This window comes from Hylobates moloch, unplaced genomic scaffold, assembly GCF_009828535.3.
Source record: "Hylobates moloch isolate HMO894 unplaced genomic scaffold, HMol_V3 SCAFFOLD_3, whole genome shotgun sequence".
Classification (NCBI taxonomy): Eukaryota; Metazoa; Chordata; class Mammalia; order Primates; family Hylobatidae; genus Hylobates; species Hylobates moloch.
Window position 1 is genome coordinate 105,683,334 of NW_026652278.1, and position 19,072 is coordinate 105,702,405.

Sequence of the window (19,072 nt, forward strand, 5' to 3'; positions counted from 1 at the left end):
TTTGTAGAACTGCTAAATTTTTTTGAAGCTTCCTCCCCAATCTTTTTGATCTGTTTCAGTCGTACCCATAATTCAATAGCAATATTGTAGAAACTCCCCTTTATTAAGTTCTTACAAAGCATGCATCTTAATTTTCAAAAAGCAACAATTTTTGGAACTCATTTGTATTAGATAATATAAGATTTATTTAAATTATGTAATTGCAATAGCAAGTACAATAGGATCAAAAGGTTTGGGATAAACATACTTGACTCTTGCTAAGCATATAACTTTACTAGTGGAAGAAGAATGTACATATATGGCTAGTAAGCCACAATCTTTTAGTGCATGATGGGCATCAGTCAGCATTTATAGAGAAAATGGAAACATTTTCTTAAGTAAAGGTTCGCTGAGAGAGCTTCTACTCTGTTTTTCAAGAAATTAGGGGAGAGAGAGAATTTACTCCTTTTCTGTGAAGACATGGGATTTAAGCTGTGTGTATCACAGGACTTGAAACAGAAAAAAAAACTCTACAGATGTTTTTATTTTACAAAGTTAGTTGGGTTAAATATTGCCCAAAGTTTCTACCTGAACCATCAAGTTTGGTTTTTCATAAAAAGCTTTTAATTTGTGAGAAAAATGTTATTTGAATTATTTCAATTACATCTTATTTATCAGATTTTGGTGATGCTTTCGAATTCTCAAATGTTTCAAATTGCAATTCTCTGTTAAGATTTATTACATCATTATCAAAACTTTGTATTAAGAAAAGAGTATAACTTTCTGAAGTCCTGTAGTACGTATTGTTTCTGCCATTCATTTGATGCTTATATTTCTCATTTGCTAACATTTATAATCATCTGTTCTTATGCAAAGTAGTATGTCTTGGTGGAGAGGTAGTGGAAAAAAACAAAAAACACCCATGAAATAAATCTGTACTCAAATAATTCAGCTTGCTTAACTTCCCAACTAAGTGATACTACTTTGGGGAACCATAACTGCTTTCCTTACTCCATCCCTTTTGTTGCACAGTGCCTTGTTCACAGCTCAATTATTTGAAGTCTTTATAGATCTGTTTCTCTCTTTTGTTGTTTCTGCTGTACACCTGGTTGTCTTTGACATTTACTTCTGCCAGTCTTTGTGGTCACAAGTGACGTGTGGAGCATTTTAAACCAAGTTTGAAGCTTGAGTTTTGTTGTAAGTCTCGGCAATAAAACCCAGGTTATAAATCTGCTGAAGGGCTGGTTATTTATTATTCTGCTCTTACCCTTAGAGTATTGCTTTTTGAGGTCTCAGATGACTGTGAAGAGGGCTCCCTATTGGTCTGAGCACCTTGTGTGGACATTGACCTTTGATATCTGCCGTCTTGCCTGGAACTTTTCAAAATAAAAGCTCAAGTTTGCAGGGAAATGCACTCAGGAAACAAAAGCAATTTCCCTGCTTGCTTATCTTTCAGTGGTTCCATTTTCCTTCAGTTTTGCCTAGCAATTCCTTATTATCATTCCAGCTGTTTGTTGCTTTTAAGAAGTTATCTATATTTTATCCAGTATTTCTAGTTTGTTTCAGCAGTAGTATTTGTCTGAATACCTGGCTCCTATTAGCTGGAAACACGTGCTGTTCATACAGGTGCTTAGTGTTTTGGTTGTTGATGTGATTTAGAAGTGATATAAAGACCATGTCACATAAAAAAGCTCAAACATGCTTTACCTCTGAAAATGTGGTTTCTAAAGAAGATTTTATTTAATTTTATCCTTTGGTTTCCATATTTATGGACTATGAGTTTGCATGAGTGGGTATAAAATGAAAAGGGCTTGTCATGCTGTTATTAGTCCGTTCTCATACTGCTAATAAATATATACCAGAGACTGGGTAATTTATAAAGGAAAGGGAGATTTAATGGACTCACAGTTCCAAATAGCTGGGGAGGCCTCACAATCATGGTGGAAGGCGAAGGAGGAGCAAAGGCACATCTTACCTGGCCGCAGGCAAGAGAGTGTGTGCAGGGGAACTGCCCTTTATAAAACCATGGGATCTTGTGAGTCTTACTCACTATCATGAGAACAGCATGGGAGAAACCTACCCCATGATTCAATTACTTCCCACTGGGTCCCTCCCATGACACGTGCGGATTATGGGAGCTACAATTCAAGATGAGATTTGGGTGGCGACACAGTCAAACCATATTACATGCCTAAAGCAAGAAACAAGGAATCCCTAGCAATAGATTTTATTTGCAGGTTAGTTAAACAACAGGTGCAAACATATCTTACGTCTGTTGGTAAAGAAGTGAAAATGGATCACAGAAGCTCTTTGAGAGGGAAAAAAAAGAGTTAAATATGACAGCATCCAGAAGCATTAATAATCCAGATGTTTACAACTTCATAAAAATTGCCAAGTACCCATGGATACAATAGTCATTTTCACCAGGTGAAAAATGACCAGATGGTAGCACTTCAATTTTCTGGTGCCAACAATGCAGACACAGGGGCATTGTTTTTTGAGTGGTTGTGCTGTTGAAACACGTTTTATAAGTATTCTATATTTATTGTAGTATCTGCTGCACAGGACTTTACTAGCCATAGACTTGGTTGTTGGAATTGCTGAAAGTGTTTATGTTTGTGTTTTAATGGTAAGGGCTTTGGGTTGGGAAACTGGAGACATGACACTTTATCACTGATTTCATGTTTGAACTATAGTTGATTTGGATATGCTCTAATATTACATTTTGCCATTTTTCTATTGTTAATTTTGAAAAATAAGAAAATATTTTTGCTAATTATTTACTGGCCAAGCATACTGAATTCATGGTCTATAAAAAGTATAGAATAATAGCCCAGTCATTTAAAATCACATTTACAGGCTTTTAAGCATTATTAATTTATACGTAAACACAAAATTATTTTGTGAAAATTTAAGATACACATGGCTTAAATTTAGAGTCACATAAAGAATAACAATTAAAAATAGTTCTGTCCCAATTAAGAAAAATCAAACTTTTTCTTTTGCAAATAGTCTAATTAAAATATTCTATCAAAAGTTTTATCCAAATGACACATCTAGTTGACATTGTGTAAATGTAAAACTTTCAGGTATTGATCAAACTTACCAATAAAATTGTTTCCCTTGAGATGCTAAAGCTGTTAACATATAATTTCTGAGTAAAAATATAATTACTAAAGAAAACAACAAATTTCTTCATGGATAAAGGCACAACATAAATGAGCACACAAAAGCATCCTCAGTGACCTTGAGGGTTAAGAGGCTTGAGATTGAATTTTCACATTTTAACCACAATTCAGTGCTTTTCATTTGACCAAAGTAAAAGGGCTAAGAAGTATACCCAGAGCTTTTATAAAAAGCTGTTACAAACCAAAAGGGGAAGTTATATGTGTTTTAAAACACAGCAATAAATAGCCAGAGGAGTTAGATATTAACTGTAATGTTCCAATCCTTTAATAGACTATGAGGATTTCTTATCCAAAATCAGTATATTTTTTGGAAAAAAAACCTTGTGAGCAATAGAATAAAATATCACTTATGAGAAGAAAGCAGCCCTGAGAAGACATTTGAAGATATTAGTTTGAAACTTGGGCTAAGCATTTGAAGATTTTGAAGCAGCTTTCTATCAAGATGTTAATATTAGTAACTGCAGTCACTGTAGATTATACAAAGTGACTGAGGTGTTCCAGGAAGGCTGAAAAGAATCACTTCTATGGCTGGATTTTCATATCCATGAGGACAAGGGTTTTGTCATTTTTGTTACCAGATCCCCAGTGCTTCATGGCTGGCTCATAGTAGGCCTTTAGTAACTATATTTGATGAGAAGGTACAACCATAAATAGAAGCTGTGTATGCTAATAAGATGGGGACAATGAGAAAGTTTTTATTTTAAACAAAGGATATTTTAAAAGGCAAATTTTAAGTTCAATCCCTAGGCTTTCAGTTTAAGATACTATTATAGTAAATTAAAAGAATGATTTTAACATCCTGGGGCTTTTCTGACTCTGGAATAAATTTCTTTATTTTCTGTCAAAGAGAGCACACAAAATACATTTGATTAGGAAGTTCTAGTGAGGGGATTTTTTCATCAGAAGAGTTTTCACAATTAGCAAATCCAGCCTGTTTACACAGGCAGACTCTACAAGCTAGGCTGTTGCACACTCATCTTTGTCCATTTGGGAGTGAGTGATTGAGACTGGAGTGGGGTTGGGAGGATGCAGGGGGAGACAGGATGTGTATGGAAATGTCTTTTGCTTCTGAACTGTGGCTTTTTCAGTGTTCCCTTCTCTGTACCTTTCCCTTCCCTCTGCCTACTGCAGTGTGGCTGCTGCCTGTAATCCCCAGACTTCCTCTGTCATAATAAAGGGAGGTCTGTGGTGACAGAATGGTCACTATTTATGACCTACGCTTTGTGCGGCTCTGTCTTCTTTATGTCAAGGGGTGTACAGAGGCTAGCTTTTCATTCCTTGTCTGTTGGCCATTGTTACTAGCTAGAAATTTTCTGTGAAACTTCAGAAGCGTTATGAGCTTGAGAGGCATACATTTGGGGGGGTCTTGAGACTGCTTCTACATCTCCTTCTCAGCCTATGAAAACCGCCTGTTTTGATTTGGAGCTGGAGTGTCCTTGCTTCCTTTCCTCAGGCAGGAGTAGAAGGAAGATACCCTTTGGGCATTCTCATTTTAGCCAAATCATCTCCTTGTAGAAACATTCTTATCACAAGAAAGTAGGATCTATTATATTATGAGCAAGCTTTGCTTTGGTAATTTTGCATTATCAAATTGGCTTTTGGGTTTGGCTTCAGGTAAAACAAATTGAGAGTGCTATGCCATTGGACTCACTTACTCAGTTTGTTTTTCCTTACCTTGATCACTCATTAGTCCCAAAAAAACAGAGGAAGCCTCAACTATGGATTAACACCACTAACTTGATTAGAATAATGAACTCTTGGCACATAGTTCAAACATATTTCAAGTGAGCACATTCTTTTTTTCCCCCCCTGATTAGGTGACGTTTTAACTGTCTTTGTAGTGCATCTGCTTCTCTTTCCACTTAGCACCCACACCACATTTGTGGTAGTGACGATATATGCTGTTCAATTGCATAGCTGCTTCTCCTGGGCAGGGCTAGGGAAAGTGAAGGGGGAGATTAAGTTGCATGTGGCTAGCTCAGTTGTTATTGAACGCTGCCTGACTGATGCCTGATGTCTGCAGAGGATTTTCTTTGGAATTTGATCAATGGAGTGCTGGACAGTGAGGACAGCAAATGGCCATTTTATCTCCTGTCTTTAAAATAAAATGTGCCCTCTCTGAAGGGCAGTCTATGCTGGCTCTCAAGTTTAAATGTGGACGGACAGTGTGCTCCTTACCTTTGAAGGCAGACACAAGCTTATCCCACTGATGGTCACGATGCTTTGTGGAAGGAATCAGCTTTTGTTACAAGCTCAAAATTCAGCCAGAATTGTATCGCTGCTGGAGGTTTGATGGGAAGAGCCTTTTAATGTGGTGCATGCTCATTTCAATGGCTGTGAGCTCCTGGGATTGGAACCTGGTGCCTTGTCTGTGCAGAGGTCAGCTGGTGAGTATGAGCTACTCTCTTTCCTCAGAGAACTGATACCAATTATTTTCCATTCAAATAGAAATCATAGGTAAGTTTGAGCAACCCAAGTATACAAGAAGGAAAGATTTTAAAAACATCAATTTCTCATCAGCTTACTACTGAATAAGTTAGTTATAAAGAGGCAAAGTTATCACTGTGTAGGAATGTCTAATCTGCCTAGCTTTCTTAAAAGGATTATGTACTACTATCTCCTATGGGAGCAATCTGTTCCTTAATTAAGGAAAAGAGAAATAAAAATCACACACTAAGAATGGACTTGTGATGAGTTTATTTTATTTACGAATATTTATACTAATTGTCTGGGATTTCCTGTTTTGTGATTTGAATACTAAGAGCCCTCAATGAGGGCTTTTTGAGTGGGTTCCTTTTCCAAGGTAGGTTGATTTAAGAGCCCTGAACCTTGGCCCTCCTGCCCTTGTGAGCCATCCCAAGGAAAGATACCTGGAAAAAATTATTTGGCTTCTAGTGTCCTCATCTATAAAAACATGGTGACTCTGCTTCTCTGTCACACTTAAAGATATTATGAGAAAATGTAAGCAAAGTAGTGTAATTATGATTCTTAAAGATGTGGCAATCACAGTGCTTTGCGCAATGTGTATGTCGGTCAATCTAACATCTAACAAACTAACACCTGGTTCATTACCTTTTCTTTATGAGACAAAGATAAAAAGAGCTGTCGTACTTGTTTATAGAAAGTAAAAGAGTCTTAGAGACTGAGACTCTGTTAACCATGCCTAATTTTTTTTTTTTACTTATTTCGTTGAAGTTTAAAAAATGTGTAAAATGTATAATTTTCCTGGCATTAGAAAACAACATAATGAAATGAATAACCGTTTGATTTTACAAGAGAGTCCATATTGAGCTCATTAAAAGCCAATGAAATAAAAGGTTTTTTGACAACAGGAACGCCTCACTTTCTTCTCTATCTGTGCTGATGATTTTTCACTTTGTTAATGAGGTTTCTAGAAGAGGAGAGGATATTTTGATAGTGTATCAGCAGGTTCTAAAGGGGCAGTGGAAAGGTCTTGTGCCAGAAGAAGCTTGAGTCACCCTCACAACAGGAAAACCATTGCAGGAGGCTTAGCCACATTTCCTTGGGACTCATGCTATTAAGCTAAATGGACATCCGCGACTCAAGTAAGACTTGCTTGTTGCAAACATTTTTTTAAAAGCAGAAGAAAAGAAAATGCCAGATGGCATTCAGAACACCCTGTGCTCCAGTCTTGCTGCTTTCCCCGAACCACCTTCTTTCCTAATGACTGCTTTGACACCACAACAGCTGATTCTCCAGAGTACTTCAGAGGAGAAAATGTTTGAAGTATGCTATGTCAAGTAGTAGATGGTGACTCCCCTGGCCAAGGAGATAGAAGAATCCTCCCCACATCCACACATTATCTTCCCAGAAAGCCTGAATGACTGTGTGTATTTCTCTGTAAATATGTAAAAGGTTTTTCCGACAAGGGAGTTTGAAGGGCTTAGATACGAATGAAGCTGATTTGTTTTTAGTTTTGTTTTTTTTGGAACATGAATTTTCAGCTGTTCAGATCAGAGAAAGCTAATGCTCCCCATATATGATAAAAACTGCTCCCTTCTCTCCCTTCCTCTACCCTCTGTAAGTTGACTGACCATCATATCAACAGTACAACACTGATCCATGCCACGGTGATTACTGTTTCCTTTGACTTTCGAATCAGATTAAGTGCTGGGTTCTCTATGCTACTGTGGAATGCATTTTGCTTGCTTATGGGATATTTTATTAATCTTACTGCTTTCAATTCAGTTTAGGTAAAAGGAAAAATTATAAATTATGTTATATAAACTATAACATGTACCATCCACATTAGTATTTTCCCTCCTAGAAGAGTTGCTCTCTTACTATCTTTACTTAGTGCAAGAAATGAGACTTTACGTTCTTCGTTTATGGAAGCAGATATGTCATAAGGGTTAGGCTACAAAAACATATCATTTTCTAGGAGAGCATTTTTAATGTTATTTTACTCTTTTCCTAACAATAGCATATATGTAGACTCAGATTATATTGTTTTACTATCAATGACTATAGTAGTGAAAACCCTTCTCCTAAAATGCAACAGTTGTGTGTATTGGGAAGGAACGTCCATAGTCCTCTATATACAATAGAGTGGTATGATTCTGTCTCCAGCTAAGAGTGAATAACTAAGAAGTGAGCGCCATCCTTGGCATCCTATTGGACTTCGATAAAACTGTGGCAGTATATGTAATTGGAATACTATAGAGAACTTCATCTTCTTGAGTTAACAGCTTGTATCCTCTTTCCTCTTTCATTGAGTCTCCTTATGGGCTGTATATACAGCAACATTCAGAAATACTAATCTTCCTTTACTTCATCACATTGCTTTTCAAGTGAATTTGCATTTAACAAAAGCCTTTGATAATTAATAATGAGTACCTGTGTGCCCTCTTTGAGTGATAAAGAGTGGCTTGGGTGGTGCCTGCTTTCCTCTTTCCCATTCTCTATCCCTGCCTTCCTCTCCCTCTTTTGAGCTCCCCCCTCTTTCTCCCAGGAAAACCTCGCTGAGCCCAGATTATATTGTTTGTTCACTGACAGCTCTTTTCTCTGCTTAATGCAGCTCCCTAATTCAGCCTCACGTGGATCTGTAAATGGCACAGTGAGGACCCGGCTACTTCTAGCCCTTCCCAGACCTGCTCACCCCTGTATTACCACGGCAGTGGCAAGTAACTCCAACTGTGCTCCTCTTCTCCCAAAACAGCAACGTCGATTCTTTACTTTAAATGAACCTTGGAGAAGGAAAGGGCTGTGAGATGAAAAAGGCAGGAATTCATGTCATGTGCTACAGCAGAGCAGCCGTAGCAACGGCAGTAACAGCAGTAGCACGGCAGCAGCAGCAGCAGCAGAGAGTCCTTTAGCGAGACTGCACCATTTTCTTCTCACCCTGCATAGAGGTGTGGTTGGAAGCAGCAATAAACTACTCACCCCCTAGCAGTTTCACAGAGGTGGCCTCTTCCTGGCTCCAGCCAGAAGACACAGTCTGTCTGGAGGAGTCCCCAAAGACTGTTCCAATTGGTGATGTGCGTCTAAGGACGGCTTTTTCAACTAGTAGGATGCTTCTCTGCACTTGCAGCCACCCAACTGCTGAAGAGCTAGAAGTCTAGTGCTCCGCCTTCCCCCGGGACCATTTCTGAGTGTGGGTGCACACCTATGCCTGTGTGCGTGCAGGTGTGTGCTGCTGGAGGTCTCGGTTTGGGACCTTAGTTCATTGTAGTGAGTTGTGGGTGCTGCAGAGGCTGGAGCAAGATTATGACCTAGCTCGAGGGCGGAGTGGATTATCTTGTGAGTGTTCTGGCTGCCAGCCATTGCCCTGGTGGGGAAAATCACATCTCCATAGAGCTCTAAAATCACCTGGATTGCTGGGGAGTGGAAACTGATCCTCTGCTACTGCTTCTGCTGATTTCCTCTGCAAAATGGCTCACGCTGCTGCTTCTATTAAAAAAGTTCGAGAGGCTGATCTGGATGAAAAGGAAAAAAATCTTGAGAGAGACAGAAAAAAACAACGGAAAATCCCCAGAGAACGTATGGAACGAAAAAGAAAGGTATGAGGAGCATCCTTTTAACCCTCTTTGTCTACAGCTCTGTGTAGCACCATCAGCCTCAGAACTGGCAACTTCATCCTCCCTTCCATCATTCCCCTGCACCATTTCTAAGCTCAGTTTGCAGCCTAGAGCTCATGCCTACATTTGCTGCATTGGGAGGAGATGCTTGAGCAGGGTGAATTTCCTTTGCTTTGACCAAGCAAGGCAAAAATGCCTCCACTTAATTTTTCTTTTTTTGGTCTCAATTATCTTTATTTAATCTCAAAGCTAGGTGCTTTATCTCTTTGGGCTTCTCTGCCCAGGCACAGAAGGAGGGAAGGGGTTGATTTATGGTTGGAGGGTTAAAGTATTTTCCTCTTCTTGTTCCTCATCTCTACTACTATATCTTTAGCAGTGTGTCTTCTCACTGACTGTATATTTGATGTAGACCTCTAGTTAAGAATAAACTACAGATTTTATGTGCTCTCTTTTTCCCTCCTGGAGGTTTACACCAGGTTTTCACTTCTTAGTGAAAGCTGCACTAAGAATATTGGTGCAGTGAGCTGTGTCTCTGCATTTTTAAAATTTTAATTATTTTTTTCTTTTCTATCATTAATCCTTTAATTTTATTTTCTGAATATGGCAATGAAATCAAAACAACCAAGGTTACACAAGGGATGAAATGTTGATTCCTTTTACATTGAACTATTGTTTCTTTCTCTTAAAATATTGTTTTCCTTTATAATAGAAATAATCTTACAACTTGATGGAACTGAAATACTCATTTAGTCAGTGATCTAGATTTATAAAGAAAGACCTCTGTAAATGTTTTAATTAACAAAGTAGGTCACTGAATAATTTCAGAAGATGATAAATGGCATATTACATTAGCAGAGCATTAAAATAGTGGTTTGTACACAAGCTGTTGTTAAACATAGCTCTGGGATTAGGGATGCAATGGGGATCCATATACTTAATAATCCATATGCTCAATGGACTCTTTTTTTCTTCCATAATAGATATGTTTACCTTTCAATTTGGGGGATGTTGTCTTTGCCTCATTTTTGGAAAGACACTTGAGAACCCTCATTGAGTTGAGATCTTACTGCATAGAGATTCATTGTATTTCAGTTTACTACTTATCTCACCACCAGCTAGATCAAATGACTGTTATTAGGCTACAGAAATAAAATTAGCAGTATATAATGATTTCCCTTCTGGGGAAAACTTTAATACTGCTTGTCTGACTTTTAAAAGGCCGTGTTGTTTCAAATTGCATTCTTTTTTTTAGTATCAAAAGTATTATTAGCCATTTTGTGGAGGTTGACTTCCTTCTTGACAGCGACTGCAGTTCTGTTTCTAATGCTCTAAATGGAACATTATTGTATAAAGTAATTTTCTGTGATTATATCTTTTTTATCTTTTGTTCTCCAAAACACAGTATATGATTTCTTGGCTAGCAGTCCTTGTCAGCATTCAGCTGTGACCTAGCAACTTTGCTTAGCTAGAGTACCATGCATACACCTGGAAAATCACTTGATCTCACTCTGGTTTGTTTCTGTATCTAGTTGAATGTTTTTCCCTTTCCAAACCTTGTTAAACATAGAAAAACTGAAAAACTGTACTGTTAAAATAAAAGGTGCCAGTTGTTGTTGAGAATCTCAGTTGCTTGGATGCTGCATTGCTTTAGCTTGAATCCAGAACCATAGGCAAGATTATTGGTTAGTAATATGGTCATATGACAGGATCATCTGGTCTTCACATGTAGATATTATATCTAAGCTAGAACCAGAGTAAATTAGGAAAATAAAGGCATAGCTAGTATTTATCCTTGTTCCTCTTTTTTCATATGCACCTATTGCTCCTCCTCCCTTTTCTACTGCAGATATTTACACAGCACAACAAACTTGCTAAAAGAGTGGGTGTGCTTTTTAGCTATATTATATTTATTTTCTAGATAGACAATCCCTCCCCCAACCCCACCACACACACATACGCACTGAACCAGTTTTCAATTTTTTTTTGAAAGAAGAAAAATTTACCTCATCATCATACCTTAAGGTGTACATCATACCTTAAGGTGTACATCATACCTTAAGGTGTACATACCTTCATGATAGTTCGTGAAGAAATGAAAAAAAAAAAGGTAGCCTATCAGTGGCATTCTGGAATACCATCTGCAGAAAGTAATTTTAAAATTATCATTGTTTATTTGCTGATGCCACTTTATCATCATAAGGGAAAGCATCAGTTGTAGAGATGATTGAGTATATCATTTTCATATCCATTTGTAGTGCCTCTTACTAATGAAACTGTTTATTTGAAAAATTCAGAGGCGATCCACCCCAGTGCAGATAAAAGCCAATTATGGGGCTTGAAAGAAAATAAATAAGCTGATTTTGAAGGATTTTTACCAAGGTAAAGATATTGCACATTAAAATCAATTAAGCAGTCACATTTAATCTTTATTTTAATATTCTTTTGTAAACTTACTGTTAATTAAAAGAATCTTTGTATTATTATTTTGTACTCCTTAAAACATTTAAAATTAATTTTAATTATTGGTAAACTTGAAACATGTTGCATACCTGACTATAACCCCTCTACCAAGTTGCCAGTGCTGTGGTATTAAAACAATATATACTAAGAGATCTACTTTCAACTTCATTATAAGCAGAACTTATCTTAGAATAATATGTTCATACTTCTTTGGGCTATACTCTGGTTAGCTAATATTTAAATATGGTATAGTACCAAATATCTATTGTATGTATCATACTGTGTAGAGCTAGAATAAAACTAAGCTTTCGACAGATAGGCAAAGATTAAAATGAATTAAACTAATTTAGTATGTTTGCTGAAGAGTACATTAATGTGGAATTTTATAAAAATCAGAATATCTCTATTGTAATTGTTAGCTTATATTAGCAAGTAATTTCTTTGTGTGTCCGGATTTTGCTAGTTTTAATGTTGGAATCTGAGAATTTTAGAATTGAAGAGGATGCCAACAAAAAATGGTTAAGTGATTTATCAGCGTTTTCACAAATTTGCGAGACTTAGTTCTAGAAAGTGATTTCAAGTTTAATATTCTTTCCACAACCAGATACTATTTCCCAACTGTATGTTTTTTAAAATTTGAAAAATACATAATTTTTAGAGAATGAGTCAACAAATTTATTCTTGAAAGTAAAGCATATATTTATTTTATTTATTTTAAAACTTTATTGTAAGTTCAGGGGTACATGTTCAGGATGTGCAAGTATGTTACACAGGTAAACGTGTATCATGGGGGGTTTGTTGTACAGATTATTTCATCACCCAGGTATTAAGCCTAGTACCCATTAGTGATTTTTCCTGATCCTCTCCCTCTTCCCAACCTGCATCCTCCAATAAACCCCAGTGTGTGTTGTTCCCCTCTATGTGTCCATGTGTTCTCATCATTTAGTTCACACTTATAAGTAAGAACATAAAGTATATATTTAAATAATATTTCTCATTTAAATTTATTATCACCATAAATTTTCAAATAAATCAGTATGTTCACCATTTCTCAGCACAAACTATTGTCCAATCAATCATAATGTCTACAACACTCACTGAAATCATATAACTTAAAAGGCAAATGTATGACTAGTTCTTAACATCCTGATGCTTAAAACATTCTCCTTATTATTTTAATTTATACTATTAAAATGCCAGAGTTCACATTTTCTGAAAAAATATTTATGATCATTTATTAAGTACCCATGTGGTCATGTATCTGACACTTTACACACATCGTGCTGTTAACCATGATAACAGTCCTATATATTAGGTATTATTCTCTGGATTTCACAAACAAGAAAATTGCTTAATCACACACAAGTAGCATGTGGCAGAGTTGGGATTTGAATCCAGGTCTGTCTGGCTCTAAAGTTCAGTGGAGAAAAAAAGTAATATTGTTATTTGGTCTTGTACCTACACTGGATGTAGATTATAAGGAAATCACTTATTCCACCAATGCTTCAATTTCTTCACTTCTAAATTACCTTCCTACAGCTGAAAGAAATTTAAATACTGTGATAGTAAATTAAATGATGAATTTGAGGGGGAAATTATGTAAATTCGTGTTGGGATTCTATCAAAATTGCACCAAAATATTTCACGAGATTTCTTGGAAAATCAACTATTAGAAGTCAACATTTGCTCTTCAAATTGAGGTCCACTACTGGCAATTATAGACTATGATATATAATCATTTTTTGTCACAATTTTATTAGGACTTCAAGATGTATTTGCATATCTACTTTTATTAAACTGATAGGTGATTTTGCATGGGATTAAGCAGAAAATAAAAAAAACTTCCTTTCAAGTTGTTTTCATTTAATTTCACAGTAAAAGGTTCTGATTGGTTATTTGCTTTTAAAAATGTACACAGTTATTATCTTGGTGAGAACAAGACTTATTTCTAGGATAGGCTTTGGGGAAATCTCCACCCCCCCACCACATTCTTCTTGTTCATTTGGTTATTTAATTGATAGCAATGATAATACTTATTGAGTATATATAATAAAGTTCTCATCAAGTTGTAACGGGACATGGAGAAATGAAGATTTTTCTTAAAGTGTTTTATTTGCAAGTTGAGAGTGGAATGTATTCTATAACTTTGGAATTGTGTTATAAGAATGAGTTGAAAGTGAACATGAAACATAGTGTAAAACTGAGCATGCTTTCCCTGGTGGTCTCTGGGTGAAGACTGCAGTGTAGGAGGAGATTGGACAGCCTAGTCATCCCTCTCATTTTTGAGCCTTCTGCTTGGGCACTCAGCAGCCTGCTTCTGAAGGGAAGTCCAACTCTGGAAGTTGCAACACTTAGTCAAGAACCATGTATGCACAAAGATGTCTGGACACCAAACCAAATACACTATGATTAAAAATACAAATCACAGCCAGAATAACATGGCACTGTATAATGTGTTACATTCTAGAACTCTACAAACATGGGAAATCCCAGTCAACAGTTTTTAAAACCTACATGGAATTGTCTTTATGTTAACTTCCCAGAACCCCTTCATCAGTATGTCAGTATTTCCAGAAACCACATTAACATAAAGTAGATTGGTGCTGTCTTGAGTTTTATCTGGACAGATGCTCTTCATATGTCCTAGTGTCCACTTATATGTGAAAATTCAAAAGTTTTGTTGATTTTCTTTTCCCATTTTGAGTCTAAATAAAAATGTTCAGCCATATCTATTTAAATGTAGTAGCTTCCATAGAATCATTATTATTATTTAAAACCCATTATCTTTTTCTTTATCACTCCTCTGATTTCTCTTCTTAGCTCAGTTCACGAATCCATTCTTGGCTAGAATCATTATCTTTAAATAAGTGACTTGCGTTATTAATGACACTCTTCACCAGTACCATAAAGCTGAGTTTTTATTAGTTTTTAATTATAAAGAACCTCTTTTGACCATTGCGTGGGTGACTAATAGCTTAGGGTTACAGCTGTCAAATTTGTGCAATTGTGGCAAAAATAGTCCCAATTGTATGGCTTGAGGTAAGTTTTAAGAAGACAGTTGAATGAAAAAGAAAATTTTAATTGAAAAAAGCTACTATGAGGGAGTTGATTTATTTTTGGAATCTAAAATCTTATACACACTCCATGTAATTTTTTTTCCTATTTTATTACATTAATCTGTGTTCATATAAATGTCTTAATCTTTAAAAAATCAGAATTAATTCCTTCGTTACCTTTATTATCAAACTTAATTTTATTAGTCCCCTTATTCACCAACTGATGGAAAATGATGATATTTACACTACGTTTTGACGTCATCATGAATACAGAAAATATTTTGTAGGAAGATTTAAGAGTCAGTGAAAGTACAAGGAAGTTAAGACTTCTACTCATGCCATATTTAATGATCTACTTGTGTTTATATTTTTCCATTATGCCACTTTTTTATTTGTATTTCTCAAAATAATTTCTTCTTTACAATAGTCTCAGTCACAGAGACATTATATACTAAAATAAAGAAAAGTGTAAAGAAGACTTTTCTCAAATTCTGGATTTCTGCATAAATTGCTAGTGAAGTCATCAGCTATTTGAGTGTGACCCTTTTGCTCCAAAGATGAGCTGTGATTTTAAATGTTTATTGTGGAAAGTCTCAATAGAATCATCTGATTCTATCCGATTCATAATAAGTCAGAATCCTGGGGTAGGCCAGAAGGGAAAAGAGACAATAATCCGTATATTTTTAAAGCTCCCTTGGTGATTCCAACCAGAGTTGGAAATGACTAGAATAAACATTTCCATTCCCCCACCAACCCCTACTTTACTCCATCTTGAAATTTCAAGCAATCGTAGATTTACTTCTAATAATCAGCATGACTCTAATTTTTTCATGTGTAGATAGGAGACACCCTGGCAACTTTCTGAAAGTTTAATAAGACCAATTGGTTTAGGTAATAACCAATTAATTCTGAGCACAGAAAGGAGGAAACAAGTGTTTAGGAGATAAGTTGCAAGACTTCATGATCTGCGGTTTGACTAACTTTGCCCTAATGGAATAATCTTCAGGAAATAAGGTTGTGTGTAAATGACTTTTATGTAACTAAGCTCAAACAGGTGGAGAAGTTATCCAAGCTAAGTTTTTAAAGGAAGACTACTACATTGTGAATTTAAAATTATGTCTTAAACAGGTTATGCTGTTTTGAAAGAACTCAAGTTAGTGTCCTAGGGATTTAATTGGTAGCTTAGCAGCCTTGGAGGCCTCAAACCTTTGGAGATGTCAGCACTTCCAGGACTCCTAACAGAAGTCAACAACTACCTTTTGTGTTTTGTACTTGACTTTGATAGATCTTTTCAAAATTATGTAATATGACATTAGTTTAGTAAGAAAGAAGGAATAAGTAATTCATAGATGAGTTATCTCCCCTAATTCTTCAGATATTCTCTTTCAATACTCCTAACTCTTCAACTTCTCACAGTGCCAGGATCTTTTGTTTGTTTGGTTGGTCAGTTGTTCTGTTTCTGTTTTTGTTTTTTTTCATGAAACTGCTCTCTCACTCTCTTTCTGGTTCACCACAGCTTCCAGAGCAGTCAGAAAGGGATTCCTTACTCAGTTGTACAGGATTCTGAAATGTACTTTTTAGCATATACAGTTGGAATTACTTCTTCCATGTTCCTTTATTTCATTGGTAACTTTGCCAGGGAAAACTCTTTTTTCTCTCATTAGAGTTTCATTTATATCCAACTTAGCCTTTTTCTAGAGAAATTATTTCATTGTATATCATTATTATGTTGCTTATCATGGGGGAACACCTCAATAGAAAACAATGTAAGTAGTATTAAGGAAGAGAATATGTGGGCTGGGTGTGGTGGCTCACGTCTGTAATCCCAGCACTTTGGGAGGCTGAGACGTGAGGAGAGCTTGAAGCCAGGAGTTGAAGACCAGGCCAGGCAGCATAGAGAGATCCCCATCTCTTTAAAAGAAAAAAATCAGGGATATGACAATCATTATAAACATGTATCTTAATCCAATCAATTTATTTGGTTAAGAGTAATGGTGTTATTTCACATTAACCTATATTCTTGGCTTTTTATATATTTTTGCATACAGACTTATTAATTACCAATTTAACTCACTTGTTTATAGTTTGTAAAAAAAAGCCTTCAATTAAGACTGAAAATGCCCTCTCTGTGTATTTGAATGTAATTAATGATGGTTTTACCAAAAGTCTATTTTTTAGCGAAAAAACTTAATCTCTGTGTTATTTTTCATAAATAAATAATGTTAATCTCACAAACATGAATTCTAATAATCTACTTTACTTTTATTATTATAAAGATCAAATATTATTTTTTCATTTGAAACCAAGTTTAGCCAATAACCCTTTCAAGACATTCAGCAGGATAAGAGGTGGATGTGAGATCTAAGATTACAAAAAACAGGCAACATACCAGAAAGCTGTTTACTAAGTTAATAAATTATATTTATACAAAATTACCAGATACTTCTAAAGCTCCATAAAAACAAATTCAGGAGACCTGTGCTTAATTCTGTCTACTCACTATAACCTTGAGTAAACAAATGACCTCAGTTTTTGCATCTATAAAATGATAAGGATCTGAGATTTGTTAGAATTCTTTTTTTTTTTTTGAGACGGAGTCTCGCTCTGTCACCCAGGCTGGAGTGCAGTGGCGCGATCTCGGCTCACTGCAAGCTCCCGGGTTCATGCCATTCTCCTGCCTCAGCCTCTCCGAGTAGCTGGGACTACAGGCGCCCGCCACCATGCCCGGCTAATTTTTTTTTTTGTATTTTTAGTGGAGACGGGGTTTCACCGTGGTCTCCATCTCCTGACCTCGTGATCCGCCCGCCTCAGCCTCCCAAAGTGCTGGGATTACAAGCGTGAGCCACCGCGCCCGGCCAGAATTCTTCCTGTCTTTATGCTTCTGTGTCATTTTAATTGTTTCTTTGCTTCCCTTTATTATTATAAATGATTAAGACAGTTGGTAGAATTTCCAGGTTTTTCTTCATTTAAGATAAATTTTTTTTGAGCTGACACTATGTCGTAGACAGAGTACCTTTACCCAAGGAGCTCATAGACCTCCTAGGGTGATAGGAACTTTCACAAATAACAAGAATGAAATGTTAGTTGTGCCATTATATTAGAATTGAGATTGTCTATTTTTGTTTATATGACACAAGTTTTCTTTAATAGGTGTTACCTGGGAGATGAAATAATGGAAGGAAATAGTTCCTGTTGTGGTGCATGAAATTTTATGGAAGTTATTAAGACAGGATATATAGAAAATGAAGTAATCATATAAAGCTATATGGTTGTTTTGTATTTCAGATACTGATTTGAGCCATTTTGAAGGAAGAAATTTACTGTGGTTCCCTGAGAACCACAGTTGAATTCTCCTGAAGTTTATTCTCACTTTTCTTTTAGGTATTCTGTACACTGATAATACCAGGAGTTAGAAATTCACAGAGAAATATCATCATTGTTTAATTAATCATTTTACAAAGATCTGATGGCAGTAATGGTAGTTGCCTTTAAATTGCAGGGTGCGCTAATAAACAAAGGTCCACAGTAAACGCTTAAACCTCAGCAATTCACAAACCTTTCAATTGTACAGCTTAGTGAAAATAAATCTCCTGAGTTCTTCTAGAGGTAGTAGTACAAACTTCCTTATTTATGGCTCCTGCCTCAAACTGGGCCAGAATGCTTAATTAAACCATGTCACATCCTAAAATGACTGAAACCAATAAAATGTAAGTGGAACAGGTTACCTGGAAACAGTAACTTCTTTGAGGACAGAGGTCACTTAGGAAATGAGGAGCTTTCGTTCAGGGTGGTCACCTACAAAACATGCGGCTTCACTGTGGGCTCCGAGGGACAGGAATCAAAGCCTGGGTGTGGGTGGGAGAGAGAAAAGCCATCTGTGAAATCACATGTTACCGTTACTGGGGAGAAGGAAGACAACAAAGGACCCAGTAGCAGATGCCAATTCTCTGACTACAAACACATTATCGAATATAAGGGCCCTTGTATATAACATCAAGCACTCATACTCAGTCTTTCAACACAAGGGGCAATATTTTAGAACTTTCAGCTTTCATACTAGAAAACAGAACCAAAAGATAAAAGAAGACTTTGTAATATGCCAATATGACAAATGTTTTGCCATTGAAGGAAACTTGATAATTAAGACTAATGCCCATTAATCACCATAATTGGCCTTCACACGAGGGCCTTCTGGGTTATGTATTCTTTAGTAAGCTGTATAAGAGCATCTGAAACAATTTAGTCACTCCAGTGATCTTTAAAAGTTTGTAAAACTTTATTTTTGATCAAGAAATTCAGAGAATGATGCTTCTTAGTTTTGATCACATTTTCACTTACAATCAAACAGGAG

General features: G+C 36.2%; 1 protein-coding gene across 49 annotated transcripts in view; it reads left to right on the forward strand.

Annotated features, from left to right (window-relative positions):
- Positions 1 to 19,072, forward strand: part of ANK2 (ankyrin 2) — a 698,346-nt gene that overhangs the window by 422,553 nt on the left and 256,721 nt on the right. For 4 of the 49 annotated variants that reach the window (XM_058436684.1, XM_058436682.1, XM_058436671.1 and 1 more), the window contains exon 1: positions 7,694 to 9,187. The exons of 43 other annotated variants lie outside the window; for them this stretch is intronic. In XM_058436684.1, the coding sequence (XP_058292667.1) occupies positions 9,059 to 9,187 (129 nt within the window). In that variant the 5' untranslated portion in view covers positions 7,694 to 9,058. Of the gene's footprint in view, positions 1 to 7,685; positions 9,188 to 19,072 lie in introns of those variants that run through there. 2 more of the 49 variants (XM_058436646.1, XM_058436666.1) reach the window with 2 other exon arrangements.